This window comes from Amphiura filiformis, chromosome 15, assembly GCF_039555335.1.
Source record: "Amphiura filiformis chromosome 15, Afil_fr2py, whole genome shotgun sequence".
Classification (NCBI taxonomy): Eukaryota; Metazoa; Echinodermata; class Ophiuroidea; order Amphilepidida; family Amphiuridae; genus Amphiura; species Amphiura filiformis.
Window position 1 is genome coordinate 14,149,493 of NC_092642.1, and position 17,198 is coordinate 14,166,690.

At 36.0% G+C, this 17,198-nt stretch overlaps 1 protein-coding gene across 1 annotated transcript; it reads right to left on the bottom strand.

Annotated features, from left to right (window-relative positions):
- Positions 1–16,545, bottom strand: LOC140172134 (uncharacterized). The gene is made up of 7 exons (XM_072195473.1): positions 16,397–16,545; positions 14,326–14,484; positions 12,790–12,975; positions 9,750–9,992; positions 6,233–6,523; positions 5,170–5,247; positions 1–2,083 (listed from the first exon to the last, which is right to left on the bottom strand). Exons 1-7 carry the CDS (start codon positions 16,527–16,529, stop codon positions 1,011–1,013), a joined length of 2,163 nt encoding a protein of 720 aa, XP_072051574.1. The 5' UTR covers positions 16,530–16,545; the 3' UTR covers positions 1–1,010.
- Positions 16,546–17,198: the final 653 nt, after the last annotated feature.

The window sequence follows — 17,198 nt, forward strand, 5'->3', positions numbered from 1 at the left end:
TCGTATTTATTTTATAATAAAGTACATGTATCTGTTTCTTTCAATCGTGATTGTGTGGAAATAATGTATTACCGCAATGCGCTAAATATGAAAACCTAAATATGAAAACCTTTATATGGGCTGGATTTGATGAAATCTGCGGTTTTTTATAAATTTTTTTGATTACTACAAGACGATATTTTTAAAAATCAGATATTTTAAAATGAATCAAGAATAGGGAATGTCACAAACAATTTATTTAATTTGTTATTAGATCATGTTTATTCAGTCCATGACATGAATGGTAGCAGCAAGCATTTGTGCATGGAATTGATCCCAGCGCGAAATTCAAACTCAATTACCCAGTTATACCCAGCCAGTTATGACTGATTTTGTCAAAAATTTACGGAAAATTTACATGTTGACAATAATTCTATTATTTCTAATATAGGCCTATATAGAAGGAATCAGCAACTTGAAGATTCCTTTCATTTCAAGCTTTATTGTGAAAATCAGACTTGCCGGGCAGCTTCCAAAGTACAGGAAGCAAGTCTTGTTTACATGTTTCTGAGTAGGATCACGTGATCACGAACCTTGAGCTTACGCCACGAGCATTCCCAAGGTCATAGACGATTGATTTGGGTGCTTTTCGGGGCGCCTTAAAAAAGACCAAAAATTCATTAATTTTTTTAATTTTTCAGCTTTATTGGCCATCAAAAAAAATTGGAAAAAATTATTTTTAGTATCCTGACATCATAAGCTTTCCATTGATATATAACTTTATTTTCAATGAGGTTCACCTTTAAATTGTAAATTTCTGAAATTTTTTGAAAATTTGGGGGTGGGACTTTACTCGAAGGTGGGACTATACTCACGTCAGTACGGTAAATGCCCAAAAAGCACACTTGGACAATGCATTATGTGTTTCCCAACTGGTCAAAACATCAACAAATCAAGTCCAATAATATCTTGCATCACTTGCTTTGAGTTCATCATCATTACAAGCTTTCAATTAACGTCTTTACTCGCAATTAAGCTTGTATTTGTGTGGCAAGCCATAAAGACACAGCTGTCAGATTACTTATATTTACTGTGATTTTTTTCTGACATTCCTTTGCAGCTGCAACTGCTGGTTTTGTCTGACATGCTTCTGCAGCTGCTACTGCCTGTGGTTGTTCTACCTCCTCATGATGAGGTCTGCCACGAAAGTGTTCTATTACGCGAGATAACCACCCTTGGTTTTCTCGTCGCCGTCTCAATCTTCTATTCTCTTCATAGCTGACATGAAATTCTTCACTTATTATTCTTAATTGCTCTCCAACTGCTATCTCTGGTCTTGGTCTTAATGGTTCAGTATTGGCACGTGGGCGGAATGCTGACTTGACTACTGTTGCCTGGCCTGCATCTGTTCTGCTTCGCTCAGAATGTCTCCTCTCAAAATGGGAAGTGTGTAAAATCTGTCGTCTTAAGTGCTCTCTCCTCAAATCTGCCGATGGACTCCTGTGAATAGATGCACTATTAACAGGACTGTTCGTAACTCTTAACCTGATATCAAATGTCAACATAGGAGGAGTTTGGGTTGAGGCAGTGAGGAGTCTTGGCGATGACGATCCATAGCCTGGCGATAAAGATGTTGGCGAGTTTGGCTCACATGGAGCCCACGGTGACACACACATTAAGTAACTGTTATGGTGGGATGGTGTTGTACCACTACCACTAAGTCTTCTGTGGTTATTATGATTATTTGAAGGCGAACTATGGTGAGTGCTGGGATTGGAACTGGGAATGGTGATGGGGGTTGATGAGGCACAAGTTGTTGGTATCGTATGAGATGACATCGGTGAAGGCATTGATGAGGTAGCAGTGCTCTCAAAGACATCATTGCAACTGTCTACCACATCCTCAAGTTCTTCATCTGTCATCATACCTGCACACTGAGTCTCAAGGTTCTCCAACACAGGGGCGATATTTTGTATCTGATTCTGCATCTTCATTGATGATGTTGATGATGAAGAAGAACAAATCACCAACCCACTGTTATATTTTGGAGCTTCTTTGATAATCCATGGTATTGTTCTAGATCTAATACAGCTAGTAGTAACATCTAAAAAAGGCAATTGGTGATAAGAAAATACATGTAAGTCAATAATGTATAATGCCCACTATATAAACACCTCAAATAAAGAAAGTCCACAGTTATGTAACCCGTCCTACACTAAAACCTGATCTTGTTATGACAATTTGATTGATAAGGTCGTGCAGAATCTTGTTAGCTCCAATTTGATACCAAATTTTCTACTAAACAGAAATTGACAAAGACCGATACATATGAAAGTTGATGCATTTCCAAAAGTTGCAAATTAAAACGATGCACACAGTCGAAATTGCTATATAAACATGGTCAAGCTTGCTTGCCCGCGATGGGCCCCTGCTGACTATCCAAAGTGCTGGCACAATGTGCGGTTTATTCAATTGGTAATTTGAAATGCATGGACGAATGATGAGAATGAAGGTTTAGCACATTGAAAGGAACAATTCTAGAAAGCAACTTGTTATGATAACAGCATAGCAGTTGGAATATGGATAACACCTACCAACAAATTTTTTATGTGGGGAACAAAAATTAGTCATGACTCCCCACACAGATACAATGATATAGATGGTTTTCACACCTCTCCAATACCTCTATACAGGTGTACTTCTTTTTGAACCTTTACTCACCGCACAAGTTTGCCTTTGGTAGTTTAAATCTTGAGCGTGTAACGGTTGGTTGGCCTATCTGGGGTAGTGATGACGGGTGAGTGTTTGTTAATGGGGTGTGATCAGTCAGTATAATTATGATAGGCCTACATGTATATCTTTCGAGAGTACTTTTTCTCAGCATAGCAAATCCTGGGAGCAAATCAGAATAATGTTTGAAACTTGAATTTTGCACTTTAAAAACTCTAATTAGGAATGACTGAAAACATGCCATACAGGCCTAACAAAATTCCTTTTCAACATCATTGCATAATTGCCCCTAGTTGGCAATATCCTCCAATCAAATCAAAAACCAACCAAAAAAGCAACACTTTTTTGTATGAAATACAGGTACAAGAAAATACAAGTAAACAAAGTACAAAACAAAGGCAATTAAAATTCCCACTTTTTATAGGGGGGGGGGTGGAACAGGACGCTGGCGTGAGGCTTTCACAATAACATTGAAACAATGTGCCAAGTTTATGCACGATATATCCTGGCCGACTGCCTTGGCATATTTCAACTTTTATATACTATCCTAAACTGAAGTAATTAATAATATTTGTGTGGAAATGCAGACATATTATGCTCATATTTTAGGTTTTTAAGATCTATAGCGACATTGCACTTCCGGTCTGTTGGAAGTGATTTGCCTCCACGTGATTTGAAACAAAATCACACATTAAAATTGACACAATTTCAATTTTACTGGTGGGATTTTCCTTTTTTTTTTTTTTTTATTTCATGGGGGATAACTTTAACTCAAGAGACAATTTTAGTGTCTCTTTTCTGTCAAATTTTATTAATCAACAGTACCTGTTTTGAAGGATATATTGATTGTTTCAGAACATGCAAGTATTGTAAATAATTGATGCACATTCACTTGTATAATATACATTTCAAATGAGTGCTCATGAATGTTCTAAATTTTTAGAATGACCAATGGAATGGTACCAAGCTTTTCAAACACTGTTTACTCAGAACAGCAATTTTGAGTATGTGGTACTCTGCCGTGTTCATAATGATATAAGCCACATACTTGGTCAAAGTGGTGAGTCTATTCTGAGTTTATTCGGAGCATGTTCATGCAAGATTCACAATCGGTTACTCAAGATAATAAAACATTAAGTGAATCAAGTTTTGCACAACTGCATTTTCTGTGGTTTCCATTTTCTACTCCAATGTGATTTCCCCCTTTTTCTGTAAAACAGAAAACTTTTTGTATTTTTCTCAAAAACTAATAACACAGTGGTAACAGAAGTTATGTATATTATAGGGGCAAAATCCAATTACTACACGAATTTCAGTGAGTTAAGACAAGCGTTCGTTATTTATGATAAGAAATAAGGTACCGCTAGGATGTACCTCATTTCCGATCATATATACTGAACCGCTTGTCTTGAATCCCTGAAATTCCAGTGTAGTAATTGGATTCCTTGCCCCAATAATATACATAACTTTTGTTATCAGTGTGTTATTATTTTTTGAGAAAAATGCAAAAATAGTCACAAATTTAGCACAGGGGTGTAGTACCCCCTTAAGTAAAGGGTTTAAGAAAATAACTCCCTTCTCCCCTAAAATTAAAGCCACGATTTCTCCGTGGTATGGAAAAACGGACAAATTCACGAAATTTGGGGTTTGCTCACAGAAATTTGAAAATGCCACAAAATAGTGAAAAACTGTGTAACTTATGTGTTGATTTGCAAAAGAAAACAAAAAAAAGTGATAATTTAGCATTAATCAAGCATTAAACAATCCATTCTAGCATTTATTCTAGGCCTACAATGCAAGATTCTGGTCGATAAAGCTATCGGAAGTACACACAAGACAATTGATGATGCTTAATTTTAATGAGGATGTTGAGGGGAGACTACAGTAAAAAGGTACATATAATTATATAAGACAAATTACACTTTTAAAAACATGCTTGTATTCACTTTTCAGTGCTTTATAATGTAAAATGGAAAATCACGGAATCATCCAATTTGTAACATGGAATTTCAATTTTGTAACACGGAAAAATCGTGGCTGTACCTAAAATTATAAAACATTTGGCTGCATAACCTTCAATAATTTGACAGATTTAAAAACCAGCAAAAAGAGCAAATATTTTGGGTATTTTTAATATTTTACTAAATAGTACCTACCCTATGATGTACATAATATGTATGAAGAATTTGTTTCTAAAGGGATTAAAACCACAGTTGGCTATAAAAAGTGGATTATATTCAAATTTACAAAACTTTCAGGAAAATACTGATGGCCATAACTTTGGACCCATACATGCTACAGATGTGGAACAAAGGTTAAAATGTGTATTTTTTAACTCTCTTTCGTGTTCTGCACATAATGTTTGGTAAACCATTTTGAAAACAAGCTCTTCACATATTGGTATCAAATATTCAAACAAGATGTATGGAAATCAAAAAATAATATACATAAAATGACTACCTTTAACAAAAGGTTGGTCAACAGTCTCATCAGTGTCAATTGCGTCATTTGGTCCATTCATTGTGTTTGTGCAAACATCTGGAAATACAAGCATATACAGCGCAACACTTTAATAGACATGACACACACAACACTATTATTTTGTTGTATCTTTAAAAAAATTCGTTCACTAGACCAAAAAAATGTTTTGCTTTCGCATGTGAACTCGTCATAATTTATAATACCTCAACAGTCACTGTCATATTTAACCTATTTACTATTAATACAGTTTGTAAAAGTGTGGTAATTGGGAAAATGTTAAATTAATTTCTGCATCTACGGATTGCAACACATGAATAATATCATAGGAAGTGCCTAGTGACCTTAATGTTGACCTTGCCCTTTAAACCATCACCCTTCTGAAATATCAAATATGGCCACTACTTGGAAGAGTTGTGGTTATATACATACAATTGAATCGCACCCATGCACAAATTAATTCCCTTCCTTTAATATGCATTGAGATTCCCTGAATGAACACGATTCAAGTAGCTATATACCGGTGAGTCATACATTATAAGTATCACCTACAGTACAAATGGATGAGCTACAAATCACACCAGATAGCCATCCAACCGGACAGCCAACAAATTAAACCAACCATCTGCACCATAACATAAGCCACACAAAACACAGGTTGGGTAGCCAGGGGGGCGCCAGGGGAAGATCAGAGCACAAAATACACTGATGACGAAAATGGAATTAGAGGAACAAGGACATATAATGACAACCAATGTTTTGAGCAGTGTCTTTCCTCAGAGAACTCGTATCTCTGTGCAAAAAGAACAAAACCTGCCATTTAAAAAAACAGTCTATAGCATCTAGCCCGGTCAGTATCTAGAGTGTGACCAACGATATCAGGCCATATATCATAGATTGCAGAAACCACTAGAACATCACTTGAGCAAGTATCAGTATGTTTTTCACCAAGAAAGGGCAGCATACTGTTGGTTTTCTTTTCTTTTTTAAAAACTTTTGTCTACTTTTCCCTCTCATCTCCATTACCCTATAAAAATATACATACTTTGAGCATATTCATCCTGTATTATCACACAATCCTCTCCTTCAATGTGTATTTCCAAAATCTTCTCTTCCAATAGCCATGCGTCTTTCCTTGCCACTGCTTCACGCAATCTGTTGACTCCCAGCTCCGGCATTTGAAGGACTATGATGATGCTGCCATTTCCTAATGCTCTAACATTTATGTATCGTTCTGGGATCATCAGTCTCTTTGATATCACTGCCTTAAATGCATTAACATTGGTCATATGCATATGTCGAATGTTTCCTTTGATGCGGAATTCTACATCTTTACCTGTTGAGCAAACACAATGAAATATTTATATTTATTAGTTACTATTTAATATCATGATTATAATAGCTATGAAATGTAATCAATAAATTATTATAACTATTGATATTACTATATCAATTTGAAAATTTTATTTCTTGTTCCTTCTGTGGTTCTTTTTTTCCATCCTTTCTCTTCTTATTCAGCACTTTGATAAATTTTAAAGGCGCTATATAAATATCTTTATGTATGTACGTATGTATGCAAAACAATTGTCATTATTATAGGTATTCACAACAAGGTCACTTCAGGACTAAAAATGCTTGGCTTTTCAAAAAGGCGGTGTAAGGCGATCGCTAGATACCTCAGCATTAGCGCAGCCATTGGCTCAAATATTATCTGGAAGCAGCGCGCTCGCAATATTTTGCAGCGATAATGGTTGTCGATTTGCTGGGGTATCTGGCAATTGTCCCAACCATCTTTGTTTTCCCACAAATTTATAATGTCTTCTTCATTGTTGCGTAATTATTGCATTGCTATGCTCCGCTTGTATTATATATATTGTATTGTACTGTGGTTTTATATGCAATAAAAGATATGAATATGTATGTATGTATGTAATATATAGTTAATCAAAACAGCTGAAGATAGTGCTCGATACTATTAGATAGTAGAGCGTGTAATAAAATACATAAAACAGCGTAATTATGTTATAACAGCATGATTTATTACTCGGAGTTTCACGCCTAAAACAGCGATCACCAGATAAATAGCTGAACACTGAACTGTAACTCCAAAACAAAAACAAATAAATTCACAGCGTTGAAAGCGTACGCGTCTTCACTAGAAAAGCATGACAGCTCGTGCATGTTTAAAAACGAATGACACAGTATATACGCACGCATGTTTAGCAAAAAACGCAATGGGCGCAGCAACTACGCATGCAATGAAGTGCGTAATTATTTCTTTTCATACACGCACGCACGCAATTTTGAAATGCGAAAAACAAATGTATCGCATGTTTAGCTTAAAACGCAATAGGCGCAGCATATACGCATGTAATGAAGTGCGCTTATTTTTTTTTTTTTTTCGCTTGATGGTTTCCTACCGTGTCGGCATTTTGAGATGAGTTCGGTTTTATTATTGAGGGTGTTAGGCCCTTTCGCACGCAGTATTTCTAATTTCTCTTCAATGCATAGGTTGCATTGTCTTGAGTCACGCCTGTGTGTGTTTGATTCTTTCAAGATTTCCCAGTAGATAGAGTAGTTGCTTCCTTTTCTTTTAAGTTGCCATACATATTTTGAGAGTTCTGTTTCCTTCTCATATTTGTCATGTTTGAATGATTTGGTGTGGTTAATTGTTAAACCTCTGTTTAAAGGTTCCGCCTGAAAGTCCTATATAAGATTTAGATTCTGTATTCGAAGTTACACTGGCTTTATATACTAAAGCACTAGTCATGCACTTTCCACGGAGGGGACAGGTTTCTTTGACTCTACAGTTGCAACTTTTTGTTGATGGCACTGGGTTGGCTTTTTTGGTGATTGTGAGTTGTGAGATTTGATGATTGATTTCATATATTTCATACAACTGTAGCTGATTTTCACCGTGTTCCTGTTAAATATTTTGTTGAGTTTGTGTTCACGCGGGAAGTGCTTGGCCAGAAGCTTGATGAACGTACTCCCTACATTTGATTTCACGGCTTTGTTGTACGGAGGGTTAAACCAGGTGACTTTTCTGGTGCGGCGTCTTTTCTTCTTTGCTGATGGTCTTGTATCATTCTCCTTGGTGGTGTATTGAATGGATTCAGCGTGACCACTTGATTATGCTGTATGTATTTGCCGCCTGCACTGCGAGCTTTATGTGGCGTTCTCTGTATTTTGTATATAATTGCAGTTATCTAATAAAATATTTGAAATATGCACTGCTTTTTTTTTAAGTTGTGCTTTTATAGTTGAGGGCATTTGTGTGTTTAAATCAAAGCAAAACAGATCACTTCAAATTAAAAGCCAAACCAAACCTGATTTGTAGTTGGCATCTGTTGTCATACATCCACTTATTTGTCTTAGAAATTCACAATAACATGTAAGTGTGATGTACACTTGGGATTTTATATATGATATGATATTATCAACAGGAAGAGCATATAATAGTTTTGAAATGATTGTGGCATAATAAAAATGAGTAGGTTCATAAAGCAGGTTGTTTGGTACTTTTACAGCACCAATTGCATACGGTAGTAAAATAAAAATATGAACAAAGAGTCAAGATTCAGTATTATCCTGTGCCTAACGCTACAATAGACTCCGCAACCATACTGATGTTGGTTTGTCATGCTAAGAGACCAAAATAGTGCACCTCCTGCATTTATTAGCAAAAATAGCCAAAATTGAACAATTGAAATCTTTTAAGCTTAAATATGTAGGTGTTACAAAAATTTGTGCATGTGGCGCTAAGCTTAGGCCTATTATTGTCACAACAGCTTTACATGCATGACACAAACAAGCATGTACTATTTATTAATCAATGTTGAAATCGGGTTGAAATAACCGGAGGTATGATAAACAGAGATATTTTAAACAGTTCTCTTAACAAATAATTTGACTTCCTTGATACAATCAGAGGTATATTATTTTGTTCTACATGAAGAACAGTCCAGACTGTTTCATTTAAATTATCTCTTCAGATATGAAACAAAATTAAGATCAGTAACCATAATATTATGTCTGCAGCTTGATATGACACAGCCTTTGACAAACATATGTGACGTGTCATGTCAAAAGGAGACACTTTTGGGCAGGTTATCAATTTTGAGGTTTTTACATATCTTAAATATAGCGATATTTTGCTCCACAGCGCCGTTTTCCCCAATGAAATCAGACATTCCTAAGCGAAGATATTGAGTTCATAAGTTATGGTATTATAAAATTGGAAATTGAGATATCGGCCTTTAAAAATAATATTGACAATGTTGAGAATAGAAATTACCTTGAAAAATGTCTCAAAAAATACCAGATGCAAGTTATATTCCGTCTGAAACTATCAGACAATATTTTAAACATTAATAACATCACAAATTCGCAACAAACCCAAATTGTGAAAAAATCACACCCGGGCAGATTTTTGGCTATTTCTCCATTTACGATCCTGCCCAAAAGTGTCTCCTTTTGACATGACGCGCCACATATTTGAAGTTACCCTTTTTGGCTAAATACACTTGCAATATTCATCTTAATTATTTGGATTTCTTTACCAAAAGATTTCCCCCTTCTTTTGAACAAGACCAGAGGTTGCGTTTCCATAATCTCCTCCCTCTTCTGTGCATATTCTTCCACATCTTCATAAGCACTAGTCAGGCCTAATTTAGCTAAGCACCACTGGACGAAAAAGAGATTATCTTCACTAAACAGATGACATCTTTGCATGAAGTTGAAGAACTCCTCTGCTGTGTTTATGTTTTCTAATTGATTTCCTTTAAGTCCATGCTTCCTAAAATCTGCAAAACAAAAATAAACAGAATTCATGATTTGACCTACATTTCACTACCAAATATAATTATAACAAATATTTAGAGATGGAAAAAATAAAATAAAAACAATATTTTTACCAAATGTGTTTCAGATTCTTATTGTGGCACTGCGTATTTATTTTATGTTTTGAAGCCAATTTGACACACACAAACATGCAATTTTGAGCGACAAAAAATGAGCCCCTGAATTGATAGGAAAATCTGTGCCCATGGGGGTCGACTGTATAAAGTGTGGGGTGCATTAGTGAACTCACAAATAGTGCAAATAGCATGTGCGTATAAAAAAGGGAGCTAGTATGCGCTGACAATTTGAGTACTCCGTGTATGCTCAGATGAGTGAGCTTTACTGGCAACAGCCGAAGTCAAGCACACTCAAAAGGCTCAGGCATGGGAATTTCCTATCTAGAGTTTTTATAATCTAAGGTTGCAATACATTATTCACATAATTAAAGCATCTCAAAGGTCATCAGGTGTCATATACAGAGTGGACCAAAAACAACTTTACCCAACTAAAAAGGTTCATATCTCAACATTGAAAAGTCTGCTCCAAAGTATTTTCACATATTCGTAAAGAACATTAATTAAGAGTATTTGGTGAAAAAACTATTCAAAAATGTATTAAAGTAAAAATGTGACGCTAGTTTTAAATCAAAGGGTCAAAATTAACTTTGTCCATGCGAAAGCCTGCTGGCTGCCACGTCACATTACTTGCAATAGCGAGTTCGATAGAGACTGTGAACCACTCAGTATACGCACACATTTGTTCAGCAATTTTATGTAACACAATCAAATAAATCAAACATATCAAATTTAAATGTCAAGCTACGATATTTCGTCATGATATGTATCTTTCCTGCTGCAAAGATAAAAAAACAATTCTCTTCAAATGTGCGCAAAGCAATTGTAACCTCATACCTCATTTTTTTTGTATTTACGAAATGTTTATCTACAAGTTATTGCACGTATTGCGTTTGTGGTATGTTCGGCAAATTGTTGCGTCGAGAACTGACTGTGGGATTAGTTGCAAGTTCCCTTTGAACTGCTGCAATATTTGCAATGAGCCAGGTAAGTACACAGAAATATGGAAGTGTAAATGTTCGAAGTAGTGCTCCAGTGCAATGACAAATATTGTGGGAGTGTACTGTCCCATTGCTAGCTCGATTGGTTCTTTCACATCATGATTTAATGAAATATGATCAAACACACATGCATGTTGCTTAAATTGATTCACTCACATTTTGTTGGTCACATCACATACTGTTCTATACGAAAACAAAAAGTGACAAAAGTGTTTCACATACAGAGCTATACAATACTGGTTTTAGATTTAACCAATTTTCCTCAAAGGGTACTTTTTATGAAGAAGACTCTTGAAAATTTAAATTTTGGTGAATTCTACATGCCAATCTTTTGAATAACATTGTGTAACATGGTATTAAAGTTAGAGCTCTGTACATGTATGCAAAACGATTTTGTTTAAAATTGTATTGAACTTGTAGGTCTGTATGTGATGTGACCGACAATTTGCTGATTTTGCGGAGGTCTGTTACTGCTAAACAACACTTATCCTTCCCACATTAAAAAAGTATGAAAATTATGAAATAGTTAAAAATAGGAATTTACATGCATAAACATTCAAAATACAGTATACATGTACATGTATAACCTGAAGTCAAAATCATCATAATCTGAAATTGGAAGGTTTAGGCCAAAGAAAGTCGGTCTCAGACACCCACGCCCATTGCTATGTAACCTCCAATTAACGCTTAGCACTATGCATTGACCGTAAAATTCAGTGTTTTTTCCCATCACCGTGGCTCTCTGACTCGCCCTATACTCACCCTTTTAAGGGCATTTTTGTTTCATCAGATACAGACTATCAGAACTGGGTGACAAGCTTTTTTGAGAGCGAGGGCATGTTTTGATATTTTCAGTATCGTATCGTGATCCAATTTTGTCTTTTTTTTGCAGTTATATACATTACTATGTTTCTGTTTTTTAATATCACAAAGTACATAAACATTGTGCCTTAACTGTAAACAAATATATCACATAATGTGTCTTAGATATAGTCTTTCTTTTTTGGGTGCCTTATTTTAGAAAGTTAATTTTATTCAGATATTTGATAGAATTTAGATGTACAGATGCATTTAAAAGGAGATGCTTAGAGTTAAAAAAAAAAATTTGATGAACACTGCCAACAGCATTTTCCATCTACACTGTGTAATGAATGCCCATATGTAGATTAGTATTTTCAATATTAAAGATTGTGAATTTGCATTGTATTTTGAAATTGTATTCAAATTAAATTTTTACTATGGACAGTGACTCAAAAAATTATGTATGGTGCTTATTCAGGGAGGGAGGGGTATTAATTAGGTCCAATATGGTATTATGGCTCATTGATTAATTCTTGGAACATCATCAACACTTTGAGAAAGCCAGACTTTTTCTGGCGAAACTGTCAGCAGAAAAATGTAAGTTTTTCATTTGGTCTTGACAAATGAATATAGCTGAATTATTGTAACAGTTCTGTACAGAAAATCTCTATATCTGCAAGTACCTTTTAAAGTTTGACATACGTATACATGCAAATCCAGTCACAGCACCAATAGGGAGACATATGAGCTCATTTGTACCCAGCCACTACAAAAAAATCACTCAAGATTTCACTTTTCTGCCCCACACCAGGAAAAAAATCCTGGTACCATCACTGCATGTATCAATTTTTGTAGGATATTCTTGCTACCTGTGTTTTACTCACCTTCTACACAAATTCCCTTCAATTTCTTCAAGTTTGGCTCAGATATTGCTTCACATATGTCATATCTCAAACATTGAAAAGCTGCATTTGGAATAGTATTTAGTATTTCATTTTCTTTCCTTCTCTCGCTGCTGCTTCTGCTTTGACTTCCACTACTACCATTGTTCCTCTTCCTTTTCTTTTTGTCTGCACAAAGAAGGGAGCATTATGTCAAAAAAATAGACCCTGGTTTAAGAATACTGTTGTTTTCACCAAAGTAACCTTCATCATTATATGGGCTGCTAACACAAACATTATTTTTTTTGTAAATTGCCACACTTTGATAGTCGGCAACATTACAAAGTGTGTTGTCTGAAGTTAAGAGTAATGCCATGTTGGATTTTGCAGTGGCAGATTTGAATGGGTGCGTAGGGACAAATCACCCTTCTATGTGTGTGTATACGCCCCACAGGATTTAGGTTAGCGCATGCGAATCAAATCATATCTACCACTGCAAAATCCAACATGGTGCTACACTCGACTTGAAGAGTCAGTACAATAGATGATGGTTCATACACACCAAGCCACCAACTTTCCTTGTCCTGATCACTTACTTTAATTTCCCCCAAACCATGACATTATCCTAGATCAGTCCTACTCCTGCCACCAATCTTCTTCACTTGCCGGCATGCCTCACTTTTGCCATCAACATTATATGATACATGTGTACATAGCAATGACTGTACTTTCATTTGGGAAATGATCAGTCATCAGGACTCTCTTTGAATCTCAGAAAACATTGATGAAGACCTTGCACAATGGTGATCGAGTGATGATCTTCTTAGGGTTGGGAGATCCAGGTGCTTCCACTGAATGGATTCATAATTCCAGTCATTAATGTATGTCTTATTACTTTTAGCCAATTATGAATAAAACTTTGTCTTGGTCCTCATTCTAAGTGTATTGAAGGTGTGCACCTGAATATATCAACTGGTATCAATTTTGTGCATGAAGATTCTGGTACCCTCATGAATACACCCTGGAATACCCAAATATTAATGGATTTATGTTCAAAACACTTTGATCAGAGATATCTTATTTTGTGGCTATCTCATCTTTCTTGTTTGATTCATGATTCATTATCATCAATTTGTACCATCACACACATTATTAATGGTGAAGTCAGCAGGTCTTTTGAAACTTGGACAATGTTTAAGGACAGATGTTTGTTTTTTCTTTGATTCACAGCTACATGTACCATTGGTGACTTAAAACTAAGGCTGTTTTAAACCTGGTGATCCAGGGAGACAATGGGTGAGATGTTCGATGTTATAATTTTGGTGGATATCATTAAAAATGGAAGAAAAAACAAAATATCGGCAATCCACACGCAGCACACACGCGGGAGGTTTGAGACAAACTATTAATTCACGGAGGCCTTATGTTAGGCAAAACAAAAATATACACAATGCCCTACTTTTGGCCATTTCTCACAAATTATACATTGTCTAAAATGTTCTCATTCATATCAGAACATTCAATTAATTCTATACTTGCCTCGTAAAAGACATCTGCTGTTGTGACCACACAACTGCAGATCAGCCTCCGATGACTCAGTTTCCTGATCGACATCTACACCAGATGTATCACCATCAGCGCTTGGTTGAGTCAACATTCTGTGTGTAGTTCTTTGCAGCTGATTTGCAATGTGGCTTTCTAATTGCATACACCAAAACAAACAATATATTTCTGAATCAATGGTATGGTAATTAGTCAAAACTTGGAATAAACTAGATGCAATTAAGAAATATTTGTAAAAATTGCTTCAAAATTGCTCCAAAATTCCAATGTTGTAATTGAGCGGAGCCTAACCATTTCCCCCTATTTTTCTGCAATGGACTAGGCCAGTATTTGGGCAGAGTGGGTACATACTTTTACAATTTTTTTGTTCCAGTCCGCTTCAGGAAATTTTGCCACAGGTCAGGTCAGTTTTCTATTTACCAGGGGCATGCCAAACTTACTGAGACAATATAGTCAATCTTGAATTCAACATCAATCAATGGCATTACCTATTGCTGACTTGCGAGTCAAGTCTTATAAACATATAATAAAATGTCAGAAATGTGGACCAGTGTAACAGTAAAATTTGATAACTGGCCCATGAAATTTGATGAGGGTCCATATCTTTCACATAAAAATATCACTATTGCAAACATACAAACAGTGCATACTGTACTTTGACATCTTGATCAATGCACAATGGCAAACAAAAAAATCCAAAAAGGTTGCATGTCATTCATAAACTGGTTATAAAATAAGTAACATATTTGTTTTGAGTGGCCATTTTTGCTTTTTGGTCCAATATAATAGTGTAATCACTTGGCTAAATGGCTTGAATAGGGCCATCATTGTCAATATTTTCCAACTTTTCAAGGGGGGGGGGCATCCACCTTAAACCCCTCACCACATATGTATTTTTTAAAGTGACCCTTTTTGCTTTTGTTTTATACACCCATACACTTTTGTTATAAACCATATAATAGTTTAGAAGGGCACCAAATAGCTTAAATTGGACTTTTTTCCAATAACTTTCACCCCCCTTCAGATATATGGAATACTAAATGGCAATTAATGATTTTTGGGCACTTTCACACTTTTTGTTGACCAAATATAGTAGTCTAAAAGGTTGCACTAAATGGCTTAAATTGGCCCTTCACTTTCAAAAATGTTCCAACCCCCTCCCCCTGCATATGAATTTATTTTAAAAGTGACAGTTTTTGCTAGTTTGGGACACCTATATTGCATCCATGGGCAGGAAAATCCTCCTATGTGTCTTTAGGTTACATAGGAGGTTTTGCTTTAAACATGTTCGGGGGCAAAGACACATAAGAGGTTTTTCCTGCCCATGGACAAATTTGATTGGTGTAATGTTTTGTTGACCAATAATATTAATATTTTAAAAAGGTGCCCCAAAATGGCTTTCAATTGGGCCTTCATACAACTTCTGGGGGAGGGGCATATTTCCCCTCAGACAACCCTGGGGTATATGAATAACAAATAAAGTGGCTGTTTTGGCTTGTTGGGACATGCTCCCATAAACCTTTGTTTCAAGCAATAATAACAATACTGTACAAATGGTGCACCAATGGCTTCAATTGTAACTTCATTTTCCTCAATTTTCCAAAATCTTAGGGGAGGCACATCCCCCTCACACATATCCCTACTTCGCAGCCATATATTTACACAAGTTGTGTGATCTTTCTTTTGTCGGGTGCCCAAAGAAAAATTGAGCCCCCTAATTTAACTGCAGTTCTTTATACACACTTGGTTTACACTTTATTTAGGATATGTTTTGAGAATTGATTTTTTATAAGGAGCATGGGTAGCACATTTATATTCAACTGAAGAGTTAGGGTTAGGGCGGGATACATTCTGCAATTACACCAAAAATTCTGACTGGTAGGCTTTTCAATAGCAGAAAACAAGAGACCTACAATTCACAAAGCCTGCTACTTACAAGGCTTGCTACTAAGGAACATGAAAGAGCCTTCCTAGTAGTGGTGTGAATTCACAACATACATGTATTAGCCTACTAATTTGGTGTGGTGATGAGCATACCAATGCTTACCAATTTGGCAACTTGATTGTATAGTCACTGGTCCATGACAATTGTAGTAGTCTCCAGTAACTTTGGTTTGGTTGCCAGCTACACTAGTTGCAGGTTGTGCAACCGGCAGGTTTTCTTCTGTCTGGGGCATCATGTTGTGCTGCTGGCTTGAGCTAACTCCAACAACTCTTACATAACTTCAGTTCTGTAAACAATCATAGGGATAACATCAAATTGAATTGAAGTTGATACTGTGCACACACCAGTGGCACCATATTTTTTTTTTTGTTAGGGGAGGGGGGGGGGAGGACTTTGTTTATAAACCATCATGCAGTTATTAATTATCTCCCCAACAACTGTGCCATGACCTTCATCTCACTAAAACTGGATTGTTATTGGCACCATAACCACTCTGTATTCTATAGCGACAGATAGCGATGGAGGTCCCAGATAGGTCCCCAGCCCCACAACTCAACACAAAAGTGGGCAACCATGAGAGTTACCAAATCTTTCAAAGACCCCCTTTGCAATGATTTTTCAACAAATTTACCCCTATTTTTCATGCAAAATCGAGGATAAAATGTGGCCAAAAACAACCCCTTTTTTGTGGTTTTCAATGACTAGAATTTCAAACACCTCTTTTCAATGACTAAAATTTCAAACACCCCTTTTTCAATGACACTTAATATTGACATAAAATTACCGGATTTTCCCAAGTACCCCATTTATCCAAATTTCACGGACAGTGCAAATGAAATACCCCCTATTTCCCTGATTTCAGTCAAATTTTGTGGACAGTCCAAATTAAATACCCCCTATTTTG